The 26,954-nt window shown below is 40.4% G+C and overlaps 1 protein-coding gene across 1 annotated transcript in view; it reads left to right on the top strand.

The window, feature by feature from the left end:
• The first annotated feature begins 300 nt into the window (after positions 1-300).
• The window catches only part of LOC110955310 (cGMP-dependent 3',5'-cyclic phosphodiesterase), a 199,684-nt gene continuing 173,030 nt past the window's right edge, over positions 301-26,954 (top strand). Inside the window, 1 exon segment of the mRNA XM_022200242.2 lies at positions 301-653. Within this exon segment, the coding sequence (XP_022055934.2) occupies positions 595-653 (59 nt within the window). The 5' untranslated portion in view covers positions 301-594.

The following is a 26,954-nucleotide window of genomic DNA, read 5'->3' as shown; positions in this document are numbered from 1 at the left end:
GGAGGACGAGTACGCGTGGTGGGAGATGTGTGGAAAATGCGCAGCTGAAGTGTGAGGACACACCGTGAGAGCTGAGCGTTCACGCAGACACAAGTTTCATTTCCACGCGTCAATTAGTTGGAGGAGCAGCGGGGATGGCCCGGGGAGGATTGTTTTGCTCCGGTTTGACGCGTCTTTGACTGTTGATGCGTCCATGTGGCTGAAAACACCGGGGTGAGCTCTCCATCTCCCCTCTCTCCCTCTCTCTCTCCCTCTCTCTCTCCCCTCCCTCTCTCTCTCCCCCTGCTCAGCTGTTATATCCTCGCTCGCCACAGCTCGAATATCAGTTACCGGGTCCCGACCAATCCCTGCGCGCTGTCAGAGCGAGAGAGGAGACGGCAGACCGGAGAGAGGCGGACAGACCGGAGAGAAATCCAGAGAGAAGCACACACCCAGTCATCCATCCATCCATCCATCTATCCATCCATCCATCGTCTATCCTCCGTCACCCCTCCCGGCCCGACACTCCGGCAGCTCCCTCCTTCCTCCCTCCTCCTCTCCTCCTGGTCCCTCTGACTGCAGCTGTTCGGGTTAACCAGGGAGGCAGGATGCGCGATGGGACAAGCGTGCGGACACGCGCTCCTCTGCCGTAGCCAGCCGCCGTCCTCTGAGATGTAAGTGCAAAGTGTGTTTGATAAGTATGAACGCTGGGCTCCTCTTTGCGTCTTCTTGCTACTTCTGCTGCACGCTGCGCGCTCAGTGTTGGATGCACATGGCGTCCAGCGACGATCCAAACCCCGCGTGTTGTGCAAAAGTGCGGAGTTTGACCTGCTGCTGGATGTCATTAATCCCGCTGACAGAGGCAGGCAAGACCCTGAGTGAACTATGCAGGCGGCACAATCCCTGTAGCTTTACATCAGCCCCGCTGTAATATCACTAAAATGCTGTCTTGGTGTGCTCCACTCTGCTCTACAGAGAATTCAGTGACCTTATCGTGCCTTTGTATTTCCCAGGGTATCATAACAGCACTCTGAGGCTAATATTCCTACTGGGACTGATACATGTGCTGTGATATCCATCCTAGTAGAATCCCGTCTATGAAAAACATTATGTTTAAGCTGCTGACTTTGAGCAAACCACATTATCCCTAAAATAATAGTCTTCTGTCTCAGCCTCACTGTCCAACACCTCTAATTCTAATCCAGCACCCTTCATGAATGGTTTATAGGCTGTAACTAATAGCTTTATTAATGTTTAAGAAATAACTCACTGATGATTCATAGATGAGTTATAACTCATTTATGAGTACAACTGTGGGTTTAGGTTGTGAAAAAAAAGGACTTATCTGAGCATTTGACCTGGGAAAAGGCTGCACAGTCAACTGCACAAAAATGTATAAACTTACTACACATTTATTTGTCACTGACATGTGTCACTGTACCAAGGAGACAGAGTAAGCACCAGACAGCATTGTTTATACAACCTGGTAACCTAAACCTTGTTCTTATTAATGGTTTAGACCTGATTATTTAACTAACAAAACTGCTATCTACAACTTGTAAATTCCTTAGAAAGCGTCCCTTATAAGGAAGCGTCTGCTTAACATCACCAGATTTGGTGCTTTTCGCTAAATGTGAGGATAAATTCTTCCTCTGTGCAGTTTTCTCCTTTGAAACCCAACAAAAATGCACCGCCGCAGATCTTAAAACTGGGCTGTTATTCGGTGTGAATGCTCACTCTTGATCCTGAGGCTGTTTTTCACACGACGGCAAATATGTGCCCTGGATCAAAGGAAGCTGACACCGTCATTATAATAATTGGCTGCTTTATTTGATTCAGTAAAGCAGCCCGACGTTGCATCCTAACTTTGTTTCACTCGTAGTGTTGATTACGTGCTGAAGATGTGTCAGTGAGCCGTTCATTAGCAGTAATTGCTCAAGCTGTTGGCTATGTCATTGCGTTGGACTGCGTTGGGTTGGTATTCACCGTGTGTCTTCTGAGGGGCACTTGTGTGGATAAAATGAACTTTTAAATGTCAGGGCTGTGCTCGGTGTTTAGCTAAATATTAGTTAATAAAGCAAAGAGCTGCTGATATTGAACCAGACTTCAGCTGTTTGAAATTGAAGTTTGCCATGTGACCCCCACAGTACCCACACTGAAATTAAAGTGATGCATCTGCTGCTGGTGGATTTCAGTGATTTGGATCAAGTATTATGCACTTGCTGCATGTACAATATGAGAGCTTCCCTCAGGAACTGCGTTTTTATAATTATCTGACTTCCCACCCCTCTCTTATAGCTGAATAGCATCATTTGTGGATAATAACATTATGATGTCATGTCATGCACCGATGGCACAAACATTACTGTCTTCCTCCATGTATCAGATTTCACCTCCTTTTGGCCCCAAAGTTGAGAAAGCCTCTCATATGTTTGATTCTCCTCATATCATCCTTTTTATTATTCGGTTTCAACTCAACAAAGGAAATCAAAGCAGGATAATGACTTTCGTTAAGCTCCTGATAGAAAAGACTAAGCCTCTTAAATTGCACATTTGTTGGATAGTCCAGGGGAAATAAGGAGAATTGTGAGGGAATAATGAACCTGCCACATGGGCATCAGTGATCTCTGATGTACAATTAGAATCAGTAGCTGCTCTCACCTGCTTCCATCAAACTGGAGCTGCTGTGACTTGGAGACTACACCAGCCGTCAGTGAAGGTCATGAGGAGTGTCGCTTCCATGAAACACAGAAGAGCAGCTGTCACGGCTGTCTGTCGGGATATGTTCCTCTTGTGACTGAGCGCCCAGAGCCACCACAAGCATTTTGGCTGATATACTACAAGCAGAACTTCCACAGGCTTTTTATCATCGCGATGGGTCTCTAGAGGTCTGGATTCCTGGCTTGTTGCTCTGCAGGGCAGTTATTCATCATCAGAAGTATTGACGAATGTCTACTGTTTCAGGAATCACATACATGCTGTCTGTCTTAGTGCATTCCTCTTTCTGCGTTTAGTTTTTATTGTTTGATCCTGTGTGCAGTTATTTGTTTGTGGTGTTCTAAACAGCCTTTGGAGGAACACGCGCTCATATTCAATGCACTTGGCTTACCCGCTGTGTATCACTTTAGCAGCACACCACACCTCGCCCTCGTAATCTGTATTTGGTTATGTGTATTTGTGTGCCAGCGGGTGTGCACGTGAATGGTTTCCAGCCTGAAAAATATTGCAATTTACTGGCGCAATGCCAGGAAGCCAGATTCCCCAGCCTCTCACTCGCACAGAAATGCACAGAAGTACACAGCAGCAGCAGCAGAGTTGTAACCTGACTCCTGATGAGCGAGCATGTGAGTGTGTGAGAGAGAGAAAAGAAAGGATGCTGACGTTGCACTGTGTTATCATCAGTAATGGGCTCATCAATACTAAAATATTCAGAGAGAGAGAGAGAGAGAGAGTAGAGACGGAGTGAAGAGGCAGATAAAGTGAAGGCAACGATAAAGCAGAGAGCAGCCATTGTGTGCTCTGTTTGCATGCTTTTGCACATATTTGTGTATCCACAGAATGCATGTGCTTTGACAAAACACTTGGCTTAAAAGCTTTCAATTCACAGATTCATCCATATTGTGATTTTCTGTCTAGAATTTAATATGCAGCATGAAGTTAAATGTCCAGTGTACTCGATATGGACACTGCTAATACATATATTCAATCTGTAGGCCAGCAGTAGATAATATTTAGTAGTAGATGAAACATCAATAAATGTTGAGCATTCAAATTAACATCTGTGGCGAATATTTTAAAAATGAGCCGTGAATTAATATTTGGTTGCTCTTATCTGTGTGAATATTGTGAGGCGATTGGCAAAGCTTAGGTGCCGTGAAACACTCTCAGCTGAATCATCCAACAACAGAAGAGCAACTGTGAAGAAAATCTGTGTCTACAATAAAAAGTCAAAGGTCAAGACTATGAGAGAAGACACAAGTCAACAGTGACTCACAACAAACATCCAGTCTCCAGCCTTAAAATTCCGGTTTCATCACCCCCGCCAGCGGGTTTATGATAAACATTTCACTTTGCATAATTTTGTTTCAGCACATTTAAATAATTAACTTTGGGATTCTGGGTTTGGATCTTGAGTAAATTCAATAACTAGACAAGTATTTTGTTCCTAATTGCAAAGATGAAGAGTTTTGAGCTTGCTGCAGCTCAGATTTGTGCCTCCGGCATACCAAACTGAGGGGATAAACTCGAGGGTTTTCCTGAGGATTCTGCAGGGCTCAGGTGCTGTATGTGGAGGAGGTGGGCTACAGCAGTATTTTCAGACTGTCTTCTTGAGCTTAACATTTCGGGCAGCTCATTTTCTACCTTTTTTTTTTCTTATGAGTTTATTTTCTCAGTGACGGTAAAACACGTTACAGGAGCCTTCACAATCTCCTGCAGGTTAAACAGAAATAACCAAACACTTTTAGGTTAGAATGACTTGCTCTAAACAGACCAAAAACATTCATGCTCCAGCAATAATTAAGGGTGCAAATAAGACTTCCATATGCACTGAAAAGCAATAGCTAATTGTCTGGTCAACGCCTTTGTTTGGACAAATACTGTAGTCGCTCTCTCTAAATTAGTGGAGAACTCTCCAGTGCTGGAAATGTGTTGAAAATTCAGTTTGTAGTTTCCACAGTATAAACTGATTTAATTTCATATATTGGTCCAACGTGACTCAACACTGCTGTTGGCTGCATCCATGTCCTCCACTCTGCCCCCCAGAAAGATCAAGAAGACGAATAAAAACACAGAAATATCCCTCCAGTCACTGAATAATATCTTCTCAAAGCTTATCTTTGTGGATCAAAGTTAGATTTTCTCCTATGAAAATAATACTTTCTTGCTTTAAAATGGCAGATAAATATATCAGTTGCCCAGTCTAGATTGTGTAGTCCTGTGAAGTCCCTGCCTCTTTCTGCACCAACCACTCACTGCTCGCTGCAGCTCAGCACACCAGCTCTCCTACAACTCTGCTCAAACACTGAAACGAATCAATCCTACATAGTGGCAAGTTGTAATTCAGCTGCACATGTTCGAAGCGCACACAGATTCTGAAGAAGAATAAAAATACAGAAAGTCCCACTCTTCATGTGGACATGATTGGTTCTTTAGGTGTGTTTATGTAGGAAGCCTCATAAGTCTTCATCCATGTTTTATATCTGCCATCGATACACTGCAATTTCAAGTCCATTCTTCTAGAAAATAAAAAACACCATATAAACATGTTAACAAAGTAAAAAACTTGATTTTCACTGGAGGAGAGCTTTAAAGATCCTTGTCTATAACTGGTCCGAGATCTGAACTAGTGTTTGAGAGAACTGGGCCCAGCAGGACCGGCAGACCCCTGAATTTTAAAATAAAACATTACCCTCAGCCCAGTGTCTCTCCCTGCATGTTAATGATGCTCACATTCTTTAAGTGTAATTGGATATAGTCACTGAAAACACGAGCACTCATCAAATGATGAAACTCTGATTATAGTTCATTTAATTTAAATGCTGCATTAAAAGGTTAAGGGGCTGTGGTTCAGTCTTACAATGTGGCAAAGTGGCGTATGACTGATCATGTAGCATAATCGTTGTTCATTCATTTTAACACATCTGCTTCTCCTGTGAAGGAAGAATGACTCTGATCCCAACCCACATTAGGCGAGGAGAAAGCTGCACATTAGACAGGACCTCATGTCGGATCACTGGACTGACACACATAGAGCAGCATGTTTGTGTACTGTGGAAGGAAACTCGCATAGAATTATTTACAGTATCTCAGTTTGAGAAATGAATTTAACTTATACAGAAACACATCTACATGGCTCAGCGCAATATAGAGCCTTTAGCTACAGTGCTGCACTAAATGGATTCAACTCAACGTGCTCAATAAATACCACAATTTAGCTTTGTGTGCGTTTAAGCCAGAAAGAAGGAGACGGATGCATTCATTTAGTTACAAGTCCTTTAACATTAAAGTTAAACAGTGTAATCTATGTAATTAGATGTAATACAACTGTCTCTATCTGGAGCGGAGTGGAAATCCATTTCATATCAGCCAATAAAATCACTGCGGCTGTCCAGTGCCTTCAGTAAGTTTTATATGAACTGATGCACCACACTAATTGCTATTTATTGCACAAAATGGATTCAGTGAATGTGTCTAGTGTGTGGCCCTAACTGAGCCAAGGAGACTACTTCATACTCAAAACCTGGCCATTTATTATATTAAATTCTAATACAGACAACAGTTAGTGTCAAAGTATATAATAAGAGAAAATTTGCTTCTCAGTGAAGTGTCATAACTTTGTATTCGTTGTTGTTCCAGCAGTTACATCCCCTCATAGGACAAAACTGACAGTACTGCTCCTTTATATTATAAAATAATTTAACAAACATTTATTTTGTTTTGTCAGTTTCCCCAGTCATTTATGGCAGGTGTGAATATTGAGTTTGTAGTTTTGCAGTGTTTATCTTGACACTGTGTGCTGTTATGCCGTCCTTGTTGTTTCTATTGTAGGTTCGACACAAGAATAGAAAATCTGGCCAGTTGGCCACTTGTGAAGCGTCTTCGTCACCTTATTAGGAAGAGTATTTTAAAGGAGGCTAGAATTACAGTTGGGTGAAGCTTTTGTTGTTAAGATTAAAGGAAAGGCGGGTTTGTTGTTGGGTTGATGTCAGAGAAGCATTGATTAAGAGCACCACATGTAACAGTTATGGCAAGAAGAATACAACTAGTGTGTGTGTGTGTGTGAGAGCCTGGAGGTGTCACAGGGAAATGAGCCTGACAGCTCCCATGGTTCCCAGCTTTGGCTCCAGCAGCTCTTGTCAGCCTTCTTATCTCTATGGACTCTTGCCACAGACAGGCGTGTGTGTGTGTGTGTGTGTGTGTGTGTGTGTGTGTGTGTGTGTGTGTGTGTGTGTGTGTGTGTGTACTTGTTTCTGCTATACCGGTGGGGACTTTGACCTGACTATTTGCTATAAAGGTGGGGACTTGTCTTACGGTGGGGACCTAAAATGAGGTCCCCACGGGTGGCAACACCGTTTTCTTGGCCATATTGTTGTTAATAAAAAATGTAAAAGTGCAAAAACTTTTGTTTAGGGTTAGGCATTGATTTGGTGATGGTTAAGGTTAGGGTTAGGGTAAGGGTTAGGAGTTAGATATGAATGGGAGTCAATGGTAAGTCCCCACCGGTATAGAAAAACAAACATGTGTGCGTGTGTGTTCTCCCTTGAGAGAATAAGGTAGGAGGTGAGGCAGCTGTGTTTGGGATACGGAGCTTTGGTCTAATTAGAAAACAGTATCGTGTCTTCTACGTGTGTGTGGTGAGGCCCTCATTGAGAGGCAGCAGACGTGTGTGCTTATGCATTGACACCTGGTGTTACTAGCAGCCTTTGTGAAGTTTGTGTTTGTGTTTTGTTGTCCTGTTGTGACACTATAGTGGCTGAATGCATGGACTGCTCAAGGTCATTTGAGTGTTGCATACTTAGTTTGAGTAAATATAGGTTCAGCCTGTGAGGTGGGAAGTTGCTGAGATTATTAATCACACTACACAAAGGACTTTGTCACAGGTGTCATATTTATACAAGGGAGTGAGACTTACTCAGTATAGCTGGTCTCTTATGAATTTTTTGCGCTTACAAACACAGTGGTAGTAAGAATAAATCCTCTAGTGGCACACTGTGTGTGGAAGAGAAGTGACTATTTAAAGCTGAAAAGAAGTGGGGAATTAAAATGACACAAGATGACTGAAGTAAATAATTTATGAATCTCAAATTCACAGACACACACAAAAAAGCCTTTTCACACGGTGAAAAAAATCTTAAAATTCACAGTGTAGCCAGAAGAGATTATTTCTCCACATTCCCTTTCATTTCAATTATAAAAACGTTGTCTTTGTGTTCTGTTTGTGCCGGGATGGAGACTAAAATGACTCCGTGACCAATCTTGCAACTCTGTTTGGCTGAAGTGATTTAATTTTGTTGTTGTTTGCAGTGTGCAGCTTCAGCTTTTGTTGTTATTTCTACTGATGTTCATAATGTGCTGCTGTTGTAAATCCACAGCTGTGCTGTTGGTTGAGCAGATGTTTTGCAGTTGATCCATGTTGCTTTTTCGACTCATTTGAACGTGCACATTGTATTATGAGTGTTTAGCTTCTGTACATTCAGCTGTTTGTTGGGAGTCCTATTGATGTCATTACTGTGGCTGCTATTGCTGGCATTGTTGGTCTTCACAGCAGAGTGGCAGAATGTGCTGCCGTGCTTCGGTGCCTCTCGTCCTGACTGCAGGGCTTTTTCTTATCGATCGGTCCTATTGATCAACTCACACAGAGATAAAGCCACTGAGTATAGCATTTGGGACATTCAGGGGTTTTGTGATGCTTGTAGCGCTGCATGGAACGACTCATTTAGCAGCATATTAAAGGAAGAAACATACATTGTGCACATATTCTCTGCTACACAATCACACACACAGTGTAATTCATAAAGTGTAACAATGTGCACATAAAACCTGATTGAATTTTCTATCTGTTGGCTATTGTCTACTTTTTGTGCACTGACAATATATATTCCCGCAGTCTGCATATGGCTCCTGCTGTCCGGTGTTGTGCTGCACTGATTTGCTTGTTTGTTTTTATTTCCGATCAATTTTCCGTTTGCTTCATTACCTTGTTTGGGTTATTGACTGCATCTAATAATAATAATAATAATAATAATAATAATAATGGATTTTATTTATAAAGCACATTACATTTGTGGACAAATCTCAATGTGCACAATCAAGAAAACAATAAAAGACAATAAAAACAATGATAGACAATATAATATAATTTAAAAATTTAAATACAGTAAAACATCAATCAGGGAAGATGGTACGAAATAAAAACCTGTTTACCATTCTTTATTTTCTCTTTTCCTGTCCCAACGTTCCACCTTTCAGCCCTTCAAATCCAACCAGCCAGACAGACAAAGAGGGAGACAGGTGTGTCAGAGAGAGGAAGAGGCTGCTTGATGGATGAAGGGCAGGTGTTTCATCTAAAGAGTAGTCCAGGTTGCCTGGCAACTAATGGTGTCACAGGTTATGTTACATATAGGGGGTCTTTTCCTGGTCCTAGATGTAGTGTTTTGCCCCTTTGATCAATCTGTCTTGTGGTAAAATTAGACATTTGTTCATGTGAACATGTTTGTGACACAGCCTGTGTGTCTGAAGGTGTGTCTCATCAAGTGTGTGACAGATGTGACAGGACTGCAACTGCAATTTTTCTGGACATTTTTCTCCTTTTTTCTGTATTCTTCTCGAGGACATTTAGCTGTCAGTGCTGATCCACTGACAGCTAAATGTTTAGTTGTCAGCCAGAATAAGCCAAGCAGATGCATCAAACATTTCGCTTGCATTACGTTTTTAAAAATCGGGTCATATTTTCTAAAGACATAAACTGTGTCAGAACTACAGTTTCAGTCAGAACTTTCACTGAGCAACTTTTAACTTCAAGTTCTTGGTGTTTATCGGGGCTGTTGTGATATTTTATGTCGGAATTTCTGTAAACAGAGTAAACCATCCATATTTTGGGTTATGGTAAATTGAGAAACATATGAAATGCAAATTTTATGCTTAAAGCTTATGTGGCAATATAGTTGTGCTTTTAGTTTGTTTTCCATCTACAGAATTGCAGCAGCTTTAAATGTATGGTAATGTTAATGTTTTGTTTATAAAGTTATATTTTGCTAATGAAATGTGATCTTGATGTATTGTTGCACTGGCTAGTTATTGTACAGAAGGCATATTATATTCTGACTTAACAATTAGAATATCATTATTTTTTCTTTAGCAATTATCATCCAGTCTATATCTGAATGACTTTTTCCTTCTTGAATTTCTCCTACTCTCTATCAGCCCTCTAGACTAGAGGTTTCTCAGCTCTCAGAGTCATGCTGGTTTTCATTCTTACTGTTTAATACAGAATCAGTCCACCTGGGAAATCAGGTAATTGCACCTAACCAGTACTCGAATAAGAAAACAGCATGGGGACTGTGATCTCTAGTGCCGGTTCTGCTGCTCAGACTGGAAATGGCAAATCCTTTAGAGAGCTTCTGCTGCATTGCCAGGCACCTGTGTGCAGCCGTTTCTGCCATTTTTTAAACCTAATATAACTCCTGTCATGTAGTCTTGCTCTCACTGTACTGTGTCTAGTTAGAACGGCGCTCAAAGCCTTGACAGAAAAATCCAAGAACTGTCATCTTAGTGTAGACAACCAAAGATTCGAGCATAGAGAATGTCTTTATTGTCGTTGTACAGGTACAACGAAATTGAAGGTGTAGTCCTACAGTAGGTGTTACAAAAAGGTGGAAGGACTGGGATGAAGAATTTACGAAGTAGAATAAAATATAACCGAAATAGAATTAGAAGAACAAAATACCTATAGTGGCCAGGAGTGCAATTGAGAAATAAACATACAAAACAATTTCATCCACACATAAACAACCATCAGTCATTTCACATGATCAGATTATTGCACATGTATGATGGTTATTTATTTTGTGTCAATTTGTGTAATTGTTTGATATTGTTTAGAGCAATTATGACTCTTGCATAAAAAACATTAAGTCTGGTTGTTATGGCCTTGAGGGTAACAGTTCAAAGTGTGAATGACCAGGATGGGCTGGATCCTTGAGAATGGACTGTGCCTTCCTGAGGCAGTGGGAGCTGTCGAGTTCTTCCAGGGAAGGGAGGAGGCAGCCGTTGATCCTCTGGGCCGTGGTGACAACTCTTTGCAGTGCCTTCCTGTCTGCTGCAGTGCAGCTGGAAAACCACACGCAGATACAATATGTTAGAGCGCTCTCGACTGAGCATCGATAAAAGGACACAAATAGTTTCTGAGAGAGGTGGTTGTTGTTGTTCCTGAGAGTTCTCAGAAAATAGAGTCTCTGCTCTGCCTTTTTGATGATGGTTCTAGTGTTGGCGGTCCAGGTCAGGTCGTCCTCGATGTGCATGCCCAGGAACCGGAAGTTGGAGACCCTCTCCACACAGTCCCCATGTACAGGGGCTGAATATCTGTTGTCCTCCAAAAAATCTGTTACGATCTCCTGTGTCTTATTGGTGTTTAGTTACAAACTGCACAGAATCCTTATTGAAGTCAGTGCGTCTGATTATTATTTAAATTAGCATAATACGTCTTTGTTCTTCAGTTTAAAATGATTATTTCATTGTGAGTGATCTAGCATATTAAATGTGTAATTGGTTTGTAGGCGAATAGTTTCATCTATGATGTATAAAATTCATTAAATGGCTTTAATTGTTTATAGTGTAATGCAATTTTTAAAGTGGGTAGTCCATAGAAAAACATTGTTTGATTATGCATATATATCATGCCTAATATGTCTCCTGTTACAACCAGCATTACAAATAATAATACTTCTTTGCGGGTTTGTTATCGCTTGTAAAGATATTACAAAGCACTTTTCAACTGAGTTTAATCCCTCAGTAGTGTTGCTGTACACCTTCACAACACAGCAGGCTGAAAGATAAAAGTCAACGAAGACAAAATGAACGAATGAAACAGTACAAACAGGATCAAATAGGTTAAACATAAGACCGCAATCAAGCTGCCAAATGTGAAAGAATAAGAAATACATCACAAAAATCCTGTTGCATTATAATCAGCTTTGAGAAAGTATTTTAAAAGAGGAAGCAGAGTCAGTGCACCTCAGATCCTGTAGCTGGTAGAGCCACAGCCTGATTTCAAAAACCTGATCACCAATAGTCCCCTGCTGGGAGATCACAGAGGCAGCTCCGGCTCAAATGGAGCTAACATATCAACAAAGGAGCAGAAACACTGCTGTGTTAGGCTTTAAATGTAAGCAATGAGCTCTTTAAATCTGTCCCAAATATTTCAGTCAGACAGTGTTGAGGAGCTGGTGCACTTTTAGTTTACAGCCTGCAAGCTGTGTATTGAATGAAATGAAGATAGCAGAGAGATTTTCTTTTTGATTAGGTTGACAATAAGTGTTTTTTTTTTCTTTTTTTGTAATTAGAATTGGAGGTGATTAACCTTTTCAAGCTTGTAAAAAATATAATTTTAATGATTTATTAATGGAGAGATGATTGTTCAACTGTTTCCCCATTATTCTTAGAAGTGTGCTTAATTTTGCAGTAAAGGCACCCAAGAAGGCTTTTGATTGTAAAGGTCATCAGAGGTGACAAATTCAACAATATGACTTAACGAGGTCATGCAGATCAAAATCTTGGAGTTTTAATGTTGATCTCTGATGAATACCACAAGTAAAGTGCATATAAGACGAACCACCAATACATGAATGCATAATGCAACCTCCTAAAGGCAAATCAAAAGAACTGGTTCAAGATACCATCAAGTCAACGAATCTGCACAACAAAGAAACCTGTCATAAAAAGCAGATACAAATCTCTGTTTCCTGGGAAGCGTACAATGTGAAAATTACATTTTTTTAGTGTAAAATGACAACTTGAAAAGAGGTAATGATCTTCAGACAGACCCATAGAGCTAAGATTACGCAATCTGTGAGTCACACAACGGTAGGAGACCAAAGACATCAGGGAGTCCTCTCAGAGAAAACCGGTGGTTTTTAAAACACAGAAAGGACATTATGTAAACTCCTAACCAGTTCTGTATACCACACTGTCACAAAGTGCTCCTGAGCTGAGCTACATCCACAGTCCACATGCGGATGGACAGAAATGTTTAGTGGTTTAGGCTTTTAAGTTGCACAGTCAATTAGCACAAATCAAGTGACATGAATTGAACTTTTCCTAAAGTTGGAGTCATTTTTGCAAGTAAGAACTACACACAAAATGGTTTCTGTCAAAGAACAATCGCACACAGTTGCAGTTAATAAATGACAGCCTTCTACTGCAAAGGATGTATGTTGCATTCTGAATAATTATGAAATATTTTGTATGGTGGAAAAAATCTGGTTCAAAATTTACATTATCAAACACCATGCAGTGAGCCATCATTTAAATGGTCTTAAAAGAGTGTTGATGGTATCAGCATCAGCCAATTAAGGCTTTAATATGCAGTATCTGCCCTGACATGTAGATAATGTCTGTCAGGCTAAAGGTACATTTGAAAACATTGTATTTGATCTCTGCATCTGCAAGTGGATCAGCTTGATTAAAATCGTGTGTAATATCATGTTTAGTCTATTAAAGGGGAGATTTAATGTTCTGTTATTAATTTTAAAAAATATATTCATACATGGACATCCACAATCGGCCCAAACGAATGTGAAAATATCATCTTATCAGATATTGTCACAAAATATAATACTGTGCATCCCTAAAGAAGAAGTCTTGTTGTAGCTACTCTTCTCCAGACTGGCCTAAAGTGTTTCCCTCTGGAACATGACAGTGATGTAAGTCAGAAGTAGTGAGCACAGTGGGGAGCAACCCTTGTTCTGTGAAAAATATCAACAACATAATTCGACTGAGGCTCACAGAGGACACTTAATCGCACTCAAATAAACCATCTTTGAAAGTCTGTTTGGTACAATTTTCCATATTTTTTTTATTTCCCTGGAAAGGCGTTCTTCACTGAGATGATTTGGAGTTTGAGCAGGAACCGGCACATAATTTAAGGTAGCAACACATACCATACTGTACTGTACTGCACTACCCTATTTAGTCTCCCACTGTGGTAGTATTCCTCTGACAAATGTAGCACCTTTTTCAACTTTGCAGTCTAATTTGACCACTATCAGTCACAATATGGTACTTTCTGGGGGGAAAATGAGAACATGCAAAGCCTATTCTACGTCTTAGTAGAGCAACCATTTATTTATGAAAAAAATGTAAAATTGCTGACATTCAGTCAGAACTGTGGTTTGTGCAGTTCTAATTAGTGAATGGTAACATGCATAAGGTACACTAGTGTTAACTGGAAACATAGGGATTTAAGCATTTAGTGCAATTACGACCACTTTCAATCAATCAAACTTTATTCATTTAACCCCTTTCATGCAAACAGAATGTTACATGAAGTGCTTTACAGAGCAAAGGAAAGAAAAACAATAAAATCAATATCCCAGTACCACTGTGGGGTAGGGCTGGGCGATATGGCTAAGAAATAAAATCTCAAATTTTTTTTTTTTCTAATCGATTTTTGTTGTTTCTTTGCGGTCTGTTTGCTATGGCTAGTGCTCGCCATGCTGCACTCCCGTAGCTGCGGGCACTCTTCCCATTCTTTAGGATGCCTCTGCCGGAGGTGCTGAAAGAGGTTAGTTGTGCTGCTACTCTTCGTTTTCACAGTACTTTTACAAACCTTGCACATGACTGCAGTTTGCTCTGTGTCAGTCTTGTCAAGGACGAACCACTTCCATATAATCGATGTAACATGAGGCCCTTTTCTCGCGACCAACTCTTTGTCTGCTGTTGTCCGCCATGACGGGGTGTGAGTGTTTTGGCGGAAGGAGATGAGAGGCGGAAGCAAACGCCAGTGCACAAGTCGTGAAAGGCAGAAGAAGAATCTGTTTTGTTATATATTTAAGCTCGCCTTGATTTTACAATTTGGCAAATTTTAAAATCGTCAGGTTTTTAAAAAGGCGAATTAATTCGATTTATCGCCCAGCCCAGACAACCTGTGGGCTCAGAAGGTTCACAGGATAAAAACAAATCTGATAAATAAGTAGCACCAAGACCATTAAGAGCTTTATAAACCAATAAGAGCTCTTAAAAATCAAAAGGTAGTCAGTGAAGAGCCTTTAAAAAAGCTGTAATGAGTGCTCTCCTGCTGGTCTTAGTCAACACGTGTAGCTGATTTATTTTAAGTGGAGATCTCTTCTTTTCAGGAAGATCAGACAGGAGATTATTACTACAGTCAACCCTGCAGGTAATAAAAGTGCGCAGTAGTGTCTCCAAATTGAGTGGACTTTGGCAATGTTCTTCAAATGTTAAAATGCAGTTTCTACAAAGATTTGAGTCAATGTACTTCATATCTAAAATACACCTGAAAGGGGCATAGATTGGCCCTGGACCAGGAGAAGACACAATGATGTAAAAGAGTTTGTCATTCCCATAGTTATGGAAACTGATTCCTCCTGGTGACATTATGTAAAGCTTGAAATGTGAGAAACCTAAAATCGAACCTTGAGGAACACCGTAATTCATTTTATAGCTTTTATATGAACATTCATTAATGCCTTCCACAAATTTTCTATCAGTAAGATTTGATTTGAATGCTACCAGAAAGACCAATCGGACTGTGAAAGAGGGCTTCTTATTTCCATATTGTAAGGTAATTTACGCTTTCGATTAGTACCATTTTAGTACCATGATTTGTCCAAAATTGATTTTTCAGAAGTAGTTTAACTGTCACAAAGTTGTTTAACTAATTACAAACGTGTCTCTCTAAAATTTTCGTCAAAATTGGTAGATTGCATACTGGCCTGTAAGTTTTATGCAAAATCCCACTCAAGGCAGACCGTGAAAACTGTAGTCCTTGGAGAACTTGGAGAGTGTTTGTTTGTTTGACCTTCACATCATCTGCTAGTGCACATGTACGTAGCACAATGGGAGAGAGATCGAGAACAGCTCCGAGACAAATACAAAGATTTTCCTTGACCCCTTCTTGTAGGAACATACTGTGCCCAGGGCCAAATATGTGGGCTAAAGAAGAAATCACACACATACATTCAGCCTTACACACACACCCTCACACACACACTGTCTAATTGTTTGAAAGTCTAGCATAAGTGCTGTCTAACAGCTTGGTAGGATGATGTGAAATTCATTTGCATTCCGGTAGTGTTTTCTCAGTTTGATTGACTGTTAAAGCAGCATTATGATATGCTAATGACATGCTAAGGAGCCACCACACCGACAGTTTAAGCATCTGAAGCTTTTATAACCTCTTAACGAAGAAAGCACGGAGAGACACACGAGTGAATGCACACACATAGACACAGATGCGAGCGCTTCTTAGCGGTATGAGTCTGAAGTTGTTAATTAGAGTTTATGCTCATTTTACTGTCCTGCTGTCAAGACAAATAAATGTGTTTTTCAATTCTGTCTGTTCATGCGTGTGTGTTTGCTGCATGTGTGAAGCTGTCTGTGATTCTTTGTAAATTCTACATACATGTGTCACAATGTCCCTCTGAATTTTTCTCTTTCTGTCATCAGTGACCCCGACTGGTCACCTTTCACACTTGTCCCATCATGCCTCTGGTCTAAACATACATGCAGACACACAAACACATAGATCGTCATAATTGCCCGGAGGCATTTCTTTTTTCTGCCTCTCATTCTGACTTCTGTTCTGCTGCGTATCTTTTTTTTCCCTCCTATCTTTTTAAAAATGTTGCTTTCAAGTCAACTGAAGCAAAAAAAATGAACAGTTTTTGCTGCGCACAGGACATCTAAAAGAAATCTATGTACTCTTTATGCATGCATATATTTATGCGGGTCTGCACAAATGTCCTGTAAATGGAAAGTACAGTATTTAAAAAAAAAAAAAAAGAACACAGACATTATAAGAGAAAAATCTTGTGTTTCAGTAACGGCTGTGTGTTTTTACACTATGTTGACAATATGTTGTGTTTCAGTGCGTTTTCATCCAGTGTGTGTCATGTATTGGCGATGTCTCCTTCTCTACATCAAAGTAGATATGGGAAGAGTTTGTGTATCTTTGATAGCTCTGACCTTTGTTCTCCAGCGAAGAGGAAGAGTTTAAGTCTTTGATGGGCCCCGCGCACCTTTTTAAAAGTCTTTTTTGCAAAGCTTCCTCATGGTGGGGTGGATTGATGTCTAAGAGAGGGCACACTTGCTTTCATCTCTTTTGTCTATTTTTTTCCAGCTCTCTTAAAACTGCCTCCACCGTAATCTGTTTTTGCTTGTTTTCTCCGTGGCAAGATTGCATCAGGGCAGAGCTCGCCTGGTCTCTCTAACTAGACAGTCTGGGAAGCTTGCTTTGATGTCACCAACAATTTGGAGTCCATAATGAGGAGGTGGATGCAGTTGTGATTAGAGCCGGCCTTCTTTGAATCATAGTCGCGCCTCATGTTTGTTGACTGTGTTTGTGCTGTGTTGACTTCTTCTTTTCTGCCACAGAGTTAATCATAGCGCTTGCTTGATATGACTGATAGGACGGCTGTCAGACAGGAATGGCTTTCTGAGCTCCAGTTATACGAGACATTTGCTGCAGTACAACCTCTTACTCTCCTCTGTTTGAAAACATTTCACGAAAGGCTACAGCTAATGAAACAAAGCTCAAACAGGAGCATGTCATCCGAGGCTCCGGCTGTTGATGTTGAACTGCTTATTGAAGAGATGCTTATGTATTTCATGCTTTATACTCTTCTACTAAGACAGCACAAGCCCACGTTGTGAGCAACATAATTTATCTCTGCCAAACACAGCATATGATTTGGGAACATTTACTAAATTGCATTGACACATGAAACCATTAGCCAGTAAATGAGACAACAAATCACTGTAATTGCCATCAAAACTCATTTGAAACTCAGCCTTTAAAGATAAGTTGTGGGTGTCCAACGCAAGACTGATTCTGCTGCAGAACACATAAATGACTCTGATGTATGCGAAAGGCACAGTTTCATAAATCAGTTGATCTCCTATTTGGGGGGATTTGTACTCTAAGATAAACACTCAAAAAAAGGAATAATCAGTGAAGAGTCGGACAGATGAAAGTGTGGAATAGTACGTTTCTCTTTTTCTTTTTCTTTTGTCTCCTTTTTTCCTTTTTCCAGTGTATTACCCTCCTTTCTCCTTTTATCTGCCTCATTCTGTATCCCTGTCTTTTACTTTCGCTCTGGTCAAGTTGCTTTACAGAAATTGCTGCTGCAGCTGTGGTAGAAAGGATGATGTGGCTGGGAGCAGGTGATTTTCTAAGGTCCCTTTTATGTTTTTTTCCTGTTGTTTTAATGTTAGATGCATCAGGGCAGAACATCAGAACTGCTATTCTGTCTTCCTATTTCACCTCCTCTATAGCCTTTCAGTGCTTGTTAATAGGACTTTAGTCACATCTTTTAAAGAGGAGTATTTCTTTAGTTTTGTGAACACAACAAATGCAAAGTATTACCTGACTGCTTTTTTGTCTTTTCAAGTTTTTAAAACATTTTTATAAAGCAGCTGATTAGCTTAAACTGAGCTTCATCCTGATTTATTGCCACCTGATTCCAATTCCTTCTGCTCCCAGAAGACAGCAGTTCACAGTAAATGATAACAGTGATGACAAGCTCATTCTTCTACTAATTAGTAGGAAATTTGGAGGAATATCACAAACAAGATGCTGATTGTATGCGAAAATGATAAATGGTATTTGTAGATCATCCAGATGTTTGGATTTTGACTAACCCTAAAAAGCAAGTATTAATTCTTTATACTCTTTAGAATTCTTTATCCTAACACTCCTTATAATGTCCCAGAGTGAGGACTTGACTGCTGAGGCTCAAAACTCACTCACACAGACATACTCGCTCACACACCGGAACATGTGAGAATACACTACCTCATATGCTTTTTCCTGCTGGTCTGCCCATTCTGATACATAATACATTACAGCTGAGACCAAATAGACCCCCTCTCGTTTTCTCATTCTCTCCCTCTCTCCTTCTCACTGTCGTTCTTTATCTCCTTTCACTCCCTGCAATGATGTTGTTCTCCTCCATCCTGCCCCCCTCCTCTTCTGCCTCATGTCTCTCCCCATCTTTCTCTCTCCATCTTGTAATGTGCTACTGTTGCTATGCGTTGTTAGGTCCCACTGGTAATTTATTCATAGATCTACACTGGCTGACCTTTTCCAAAATGGAAGGACAGATGGTGGACAACAGGAAGCTGACAAGAGATGAGGGAAAATACAGAAAAATAAGCAGAGGCATGTGACAGATGACTGACATTTCATATTTGTTCTTCTGAGGTCTGGGCCTGTGTGTGGACAGAAATCACACCTATTAATGAATTTTGTCTGCCCAAATCACAGAGGAACTCTCTACAAAGTTACACTTTTCTTCAATTCCAAGCAGGAGGAAAGTGGTAAGAATGAAATATCAACCAAACTGTCTGAGAGAGATGAGTTTAGGGATGATATATTCTGGCTTTGCTCCACAGTGAAATATCACAGAAACAATTCATTTTAGTGAAAACCTCTTAAAGTGTGAGGTTCCTGAATACCGTGTCTTCTCTTCTGTCATTCCTGTCATCTTTTCTTTTATGTGATGGTTTATGTTGTTTTTTTTCTATTGGGTGTTCGACATTCATGTGCAGAATAATGTGCTCATTTGAACATTAGGAGTCTGTTTTTGCACTCCTCTGGTGAAGATTCATCTGTGCTCACCTTAAATCTTAGTTTCTAGACTGTTTTATGTGTTAATATTTACTTTTTACAAAATAAATCTTGAAGTCTTGTCTTTGTTCTTCCTGGCTTTTCTATAGAGAGACCGGATGGTCATTCCAGTGTTCTTTTCTGTGACTCATTTCGTCACAATTTTGTGTTCTTGTCTCCTCATCTGTATGACCAGCAACAAACTTATTAAAGGTTTAGTGGTTTAGCAACCCTAGACAATAATGCACCTTTTTTTTATTACATGCTCAGGTTTCTGGTATCACTCAAAATACTTGTCTTCAGCAATGCTCTGGTATCCAAATGTGAAAAATCATTTGAATTATTGTTTGTCTAAAAAATGTGTTGAGTGGATGAGAATTGGAGGCAGATGTTGTCATTTCTAATTTTGCTTCATGGTGGCAGTGTTGTCTCACTGTTTCAGTGCCTATAAAATGTTGTTAAGTAACATATGGCTACAGCTGTATTACAGGTTTCAACCAAAGCAGCACTTTCTCAACTATTGGAGGATTTAGAAGGAAAATGAAAATGCACCTGAGACAACTGATGATGAAAAATAGTTTTTGGTATGCTTTTTAAAAATCAGACCACGTAAAAGCAAAAACAAAACAATAGAAATGACAAGGAAAATTGGTTTCAGAGCACTCAGTCCAAAGAAATTGCTGCCAGAGGGGCTTTTACAAAGTCCTGAATTAAGGGTCTGAACACTTTCACAAATTGGATATCTCAGTTGTTGACTTTTAATGAAACTGCAAGAACAAAATCTACAAACATGCTTTCTCTTTCTCATTATTAGTTACTGAGTGTAAAATTGATGGCAAGATTACGGGTTTTAACATTTTTAAATGAAATCTACAGCAGTGAAATGTACAAAAGTGAAGGGGTCTGAATACTTTAAGATAATTTATTAATATCTCTTGGTGCAGATTTGTGTCTTCTGTTGTGCCTTCGGTGGTAAATGTCACATAAGAATCAAGCTTTGAACATAGATTTGGGTTTGTTCGATTCTTGCTAGCAGATCTGGTTCAGCTCTGAACTGCTGTCTACACATCTCCACACTGATATCACACAGGGCTACAGTCAAAGACTTGTCTTGAAGGTTCAACGTCCTGGTCTCAGTTGTGTTCCTAAAGGGCCTTTCTATCTTTGCTGACATTCATCCTTCCCTTCAATCCGGATGAGACTTCCTGTCCTTGCTGCATTGAAGTACCCCTAAGCATGATGCTGGTGGCACTATGTGTCACCAAGGGATGGTGTCAGCAGGTGACGAGCAGTGTCTGGTCACAAAACACTCAGAGTCCTTCAAAAGAGTTACATTTTTGTTTTTTCTGACCAGAGAACTTTCCTCCTCATGCTCCACAATCCTTTTAAATGCGGGTTAGCAACATCCAAGCAGTCTATTGAGTGTCCAGTTTCTGTACCATGAAGACCTGACTGATGATGGTCTGCTGAGGTGGTCGTCCTTTTGGCAGGTTCTCTGTCTCTTCAGAGGACTTGTACACCTCTGTTGGAGTGGCTGTTGGGTTCTTAGTCACCAACCCATAATATGCAAAGTGATATGAAGCTGAAGAATGTTCTACTCCAAGTCTGCTATTCCATCTTTCAGGATGCTTCAGAGTGCATATAGTGTGCTGAAGCTACAGCAAAACATCCAAAGATAATAACTGAAGCAATGTGCAAATGCTCATCGATAGTTATGTTTGTTGGTAGTTGATTTTACTCATAGTTGGTTGCATTTTAGCAGTCACAGAGACTTAGTGTACCTTAGTGCAGATGCATTGTTGCTACGGTTACCCTATTTATTGTGCAGTGATTTAAGTTTATATATACACTCGGTTTTAACTGACGCCCTCACAGCCAATCAGAAACCTGTATTTTAAGCAGTTGTGGAGCATCATTTCTCAACGACTGCATTTGTGCAGTAGATGTGATGCATCAGAGGATGGTGTTTGTACTCGATGATGGAGCCATTACAATCCACTATTTTGTCCAATCGCCACCAGTTTGCCCAATGACCTGCTAAATTGTTTCCTGTCAGTGTGTGTACGTGCGCACGTCTGTGTGTGCATGTGCGTGGATGACAGCCGTGGTGATCTCGTGAAGCCAGCTGCGAGGTGTGTCTTCCATCAGCTCCCCAACAGGAAGGATACACAGACCCATTAGAGAAGAGAGGAGAGAAACCTAATTGACCGACAACAGGACATCAGCGCTGACACACTGTGACGCCCATTCTACTCCATCCGCCCTGCACCGAGATGCCACTGATGATCGCTGTAACCGCAAAGTTCTTGATATGGAGCGTGACTGCATTCAGGCAGGCATGGAAGCAGTTTTACTGTCACATATTTCACGCACCATGCAGTCATTAACTATACAGTATGTCCATGACCAGGTCCCGTCTTATAACTGTGTGGTCATTTGTTCCACATACTGCACTATGTTTGCTGCAGCTCCTCCTGATGGATGCAGATACTTAAAAACAAGGACAGCATCATGAATACTGTATGATACTTAGTGATCAGTAGATTTTAATTTCATGAGTAGGTTTAGGGTTTTGTGGCGTTCCTGATGCCCTGACTGATTTATGATCTCCCTTTCTACCTCCCAACTCCCTTTTTATTCCCTCCCGCCTGCCGTCCACATTTCCATGACAGCTATTAATAATGAATGGCCCTGACTGTGTAAAATGCCAGTTGCTTGCATATCAGTGAACTGTCCCATTTAGAAAGCTAATGTTGACAAATGACTTCGAGCAGACGGCATTTAAACATACTATTAACCCCTGAAATACCGTTGTTTTTGTGTGTGTGTGTGTAATAGAATTTGCACGCGTGTTTTCAAGGGAGAGAGAGAGAGAGAGAGTGTGTGTGTGTGTGTGCATGTGTGCAAGCCCGTCTATCAAATGTTATTAGGTCTTTTGTGGGCTGCTATTAACCTTCATTGACCTTCATTATATTTCTGTCGTGTCACTCCAATTGCTTTTTCTTCAAATGTCCTCGCATATCAGCGAAAATGTCAGATGCTGCCACTTCTGTGTGTACACTAAAAAAAAAAAAACACGCATACACATGCAGTGCATCTCTCATGCACGCTTGTATCAAGAGTACATTCATGTCCGCATATGCTCTGTCAAAGGATGAAGGGTCTAATTGGCTGCTTAACTACGGCTTTTTATTACACACACACACACACACACACACACAGAGTGCCCTCGGGCCGATTTTGTGTTTTGTCATTGTTAATGAATAGTACAGTGTTAAAAAGATAAAGCTAAACTGGACTCATTAAATCGGTCCTGTGTGTTTAAGACCTTGTTTTCTATGTGAGTGAGTCAGAAAAAAAGCGAAAGAGCGGAAGAGAGAGTGTGTGAATGAGTGACAAAAAATAAAAGAGAGAGAGAGACTACAGGTTGCTGAGCTGCTTAATTACCTTGCCATGGAAAATCATGTTAGCACTGCACGGGGCACTGGATTAAATGTCAGCATATCCTCGCGTATAATCACAGAGTGTGTGGATAAAGGTGTGTACATGCTCATTTGTGCGTGCGAGTTTGTGTGTGTGTGTGTGTGTGTGCGTGCATGCAGGGATGCACTCTGTCAATTCTGGTAGCCCTCATCTCACACCTACTCTCCTACTGTCTCTCTGGGAGTTCTCCTCACTCACTGCTCCATTTACTTTTTGCTACACTGTCTGAGTCTGTGTGTGTGCTTGTGTATTTTAGATATATAATAGTGGGTGTTGTCTGCCATGTTTTATTGTTCTGCAGTTACTTAATAAACTTGCTTGTGGCCTCCCCAGGTCGTTTTTCTCTCCCTCTCTTTTATATTGTTTCTGCATCCTCACGTCCTGTTCTTTCTGCTTCTTCCCTTCTCTTTGTTTGTGATTTCGAAATCTGATCTGTGACCAGTTTCAGATCAGTTAGATATTCACCAGGCATCATCAGTGTAAGGAAATCAAGGTTCATTCGTATTATGGGTAACTTAAGCAACAATATTATCTGCCATTGCAAAGATGTCTCCAGGGAAACACGACACTTTTGTCAGCAGGTGGTCGTTGATATTTCATGATTTTCCCATGTAATGCTGCTTTCCTGCAGATTTATGTTTGTCTCATATTTTTTGCCCGTTATTAAGTCTGAAGCAAACATTTTTGTGCTACAACATTTTTGGGACTACTATGAGTTCATAAGCAGTTTCCTTTTTTCTTACACTGCATTAGTGAAACTCTAACTGGAAATGAAGAACCATATTTCCCCTCATTAAGCCTGTTTTATGCTCCTGTCGGAATCTACGCAAGTGGTCTATTTAGGCTGTATTGGCTGAACGAGATTGTGTTGGTTCATTCCACTCAAGTGGATCTACATGAACTCTGCTTTATAAGATATATCTATTGCTAATTAGTACCCCAAAAAAGTTTCTACTCACCGTTTCCAGTCATTTTTTAATAATTAGCGTTTTTGTGTCGGTCTTTTTTTGACTGTGGCGTAGTGATATTTACACGGGTGGACTAGGATTTGCAGTGCGTGTAACGGTTTTTGGTCACATGGACCAATAGGAGCAGAGTCCTGTTGCCGTGGTTTCAGATAAACACCCAACATGGCGTCGACTGTATCTAGCAGATACCAGCAAAGATGACGAAAAGAAAGACGAGGAAACCGCCTTCAAAAGTTACTAAAAAAGGATCGAAATGATGCTATATGCATCTCACAGATGTCCAGGGCGAAGATGTGCAGGACTTTACACGGAAACGGTGGGAAACTTGCAGAACCTGCGTTTAGGCTGTATTGGGACCATGGAAAAAGTGCCTAGAAAGTGAATTTCGCTCCACTGTGTTCAATGCAGTTTTTCATAGACAGTACCCTCCTAGACTCTGGGTTAAAAGTTCTACTCGGAATATTTGTCCGAACTTTGTCACCAGCCAGAAATGTATTTTTATGAGAATACCCAAAAAACGAAAATCTGTTGCTGCTGTTTTTGCTTGTTTTAAGTGCTATGTTAATTCTGGTAACACAAAATCTTTATCAAATGTCATAAACACATTTACCAAACATTTGAAACAAGTATTGGTGCCTTAGTGTACACATAGGTAAATTCAGAGTGAGAAATGTAGCTAAATTATTGAAGGAAACGCTTCAACTTAAGTGATTTGCACCCAGCACAATGAAATGCTGCTAATAGTAAATTTAGGTAAAAGCTTATGCGTCATATATTTAAAAATATCAAAACCTACTGTGTAATGAAAGATATAAAATAAAAAATGCACACCATGGCCATAAATGGCTGAAAATCAACCAAATTGCTACCACGCCCTCCTAAATCGGAATAATGGCAAAAATGGAATAAGACAAAAAAATAAATGCACAAAAGGTCAGAGTCATTCACAAGTATAGTATAAAACATTTATTCAAATACGACAATGTCTCTGAATATGAAAATATAGATTAATACACATACAAATATAGAAAAAAAATAAAGAAAAAGAAAAACTGTACATGGTGACATGGTGCGTATATTACTCATCAATATCACTTTCATCAAAGTCATCATCCCACACAGCTCTGTCCTCTGTTTCTTTTGAAACATTCTCGCATGCTTGGCACTGACATAAATCTGTACAAGACAGTCTTGCAGACATACAAGAACATCTTTCAGTTTCATATTTGGTTGTCTTGCAACTACAGTGGACTACCTGCAAAACACTATCAGGGGCAGGATTTTTAGTCATCCAGATGTTGTGCTAGCCATATGTTCCCTGTCACTTTCAGCTTGGCTTTCAGCTTGGCTTACCTCAGTGGACTCAGTAGATGTACCTGACTGTGGAGGTATCTTTTGTAATAGTCTGCTGACGGTGTCTCAATAAAAACAAGTTCACTGATGTTTCTCTTGGCAGGACAGTGGAAAGTGAGCTGTGAGAAGTCACGCGTCAGCCGCCTCTTCAGTAGATCCTGCCTGAAACACAAAAAATACGGGGAAAGATGAGTATGTGTGGTCAACTACAATCCTTTGACGGATGACAGTCTCACAGAAGAAATTGTAGCTGTCGTTGAAGCGTGTTTCAGTTCTGAAAAACACGCGCACACACACACACAAACCATGTGTAAACTGTTGCAGCCATGTCACATTTACATAATCATCCAATCAAGATTATCTCAGCTTGTCCATTCCGCCAATTTTTCCTGAATAAAATTATCAAATAGGTTTTTGGAACTACAGTTAAACAAACTAAAGACTATGTTGTTTGTCAATGCCTCATTTTGAAATGTACAATGTGTAATAAAATGTTAATGCATTGTAATAACTCACACTTCATCTGAGGTTGCAGTACTTGTTTCCATAGGCCTTGACAAAAACTTTGTGTACTGTGCGTAACAGGTCCTGTGGTACCACACCTCCAAGGCCACACAGTCTTTTTCTTTAATTTGCAAAAGCACGCTGGTGTCCTCCTTCAGCTCAGCAGCCTTCTGCAACCGGCCTTTAACAAAATATATAGAGAAAGCCACTGTCTAATGCAGGTTGTGTAAGTTTCCCACCGTTTCCGTGTAAAGTCCTGCATGTCTTCGCCCTGGACATCTGTGAGATGCATATAGCATCATTTCGATCCTTTTTTAGTAACTTTTGAAGGCGGTTTCCTTGTCTTTCTTTTCATCATCTTCGCTGGTATCTGCTAGATACAGTCGACGCCATGTTGGGTGTTTATCTGAAACCACGGCAACAGGACTCTGCTCCTATTGGTCCATGTGACCAAAAACCGCTGCACGCACTGCAAATCCTAGTCCGCCCGTGTAAATATCACTACGCCACAGTAAAAAGAGACCGACACAAAAACGCTAATTATTAAAAAATGACTGGAAACGGTGAGTAGAAACTTTTTCAGGCTACTAATTAGCAATAGATATATCTCATAAAGCAGAGTTCATGTAGATCCACGTGAATGGAACGCAATTCACTTTCGAGGCATTTTTTCCATGGTCCCATTACAGCCTAATTGTGTTTTGAACATTTGTACTTGCTCTGTCTGTTGATCTATCCTTGCTTTGCCAACTCGCCCCTGGCTGTTTTTTTTTTTTTTTTTTATCACTGTGTTGAGTTTCTTCGTGCACTTCAGTGGCTTCTTGACAGTTGAAGCTCTGGGTTACTGATCAGAAGGTCAGAGGTTCAAGCCCCAGTGCTGCCCAGCTGTCACTGTTGGGCCCTTGAGCAAGGCCATTAGCCTGATCTTCTCAAAGGTTAAGGACTTGTGCATTTGTGACAAATAAAGCCTTCTTCAGTGGTGGCTGAAACAGTGGATCATATGGGAGTTAGAACTAGTAAAACTGCTGAACACAGTTTTACAGATAGTATTGTAACAAAGATGCTGAAACTGATTGAAAACAACTTAAAGAATAAAAACCTTAATTTGGCATCTGTTTCTTGTGTTTGCATAATGAGCAAGCAAGACACAATTACAGCCTATTTCATCTTACTTTAGGTTTTACAGATGCTTTATCTTTGTGCAAATCAACATACTTTGTCAGCTTGACATATTACTACCAAGTGGAAGAAGCGAACAGTTGCCATGGTGTTCATTGCTGCAAAGTGTAGTTACATTCCTGGGAAGATCCACATCGGATTACGTA

Source organism: Acanthochromis polyacanthus, chromosome 13 (assembly GCF_021347895.1).
Source record: "Acanthochromis polyacanthus isolate Apoly-LR-REF ecotype Palm Island chromosome 13, KAUST_Apoly_ChrSc, whole genome shotgun sequence".
In the NCBI taxonomy this organism is placed as follows: domain Eukaryota; kingdom Metazoa; phylum Chordata; class Actinopteri; family Pomacentridae; genus Acanthochromis; species Acanthochromis polyacanthus.
Note: the sequence above shows the minus strand (reverse complement) of the source record. Positions and strands in the feature narration are given on the sequence as shown.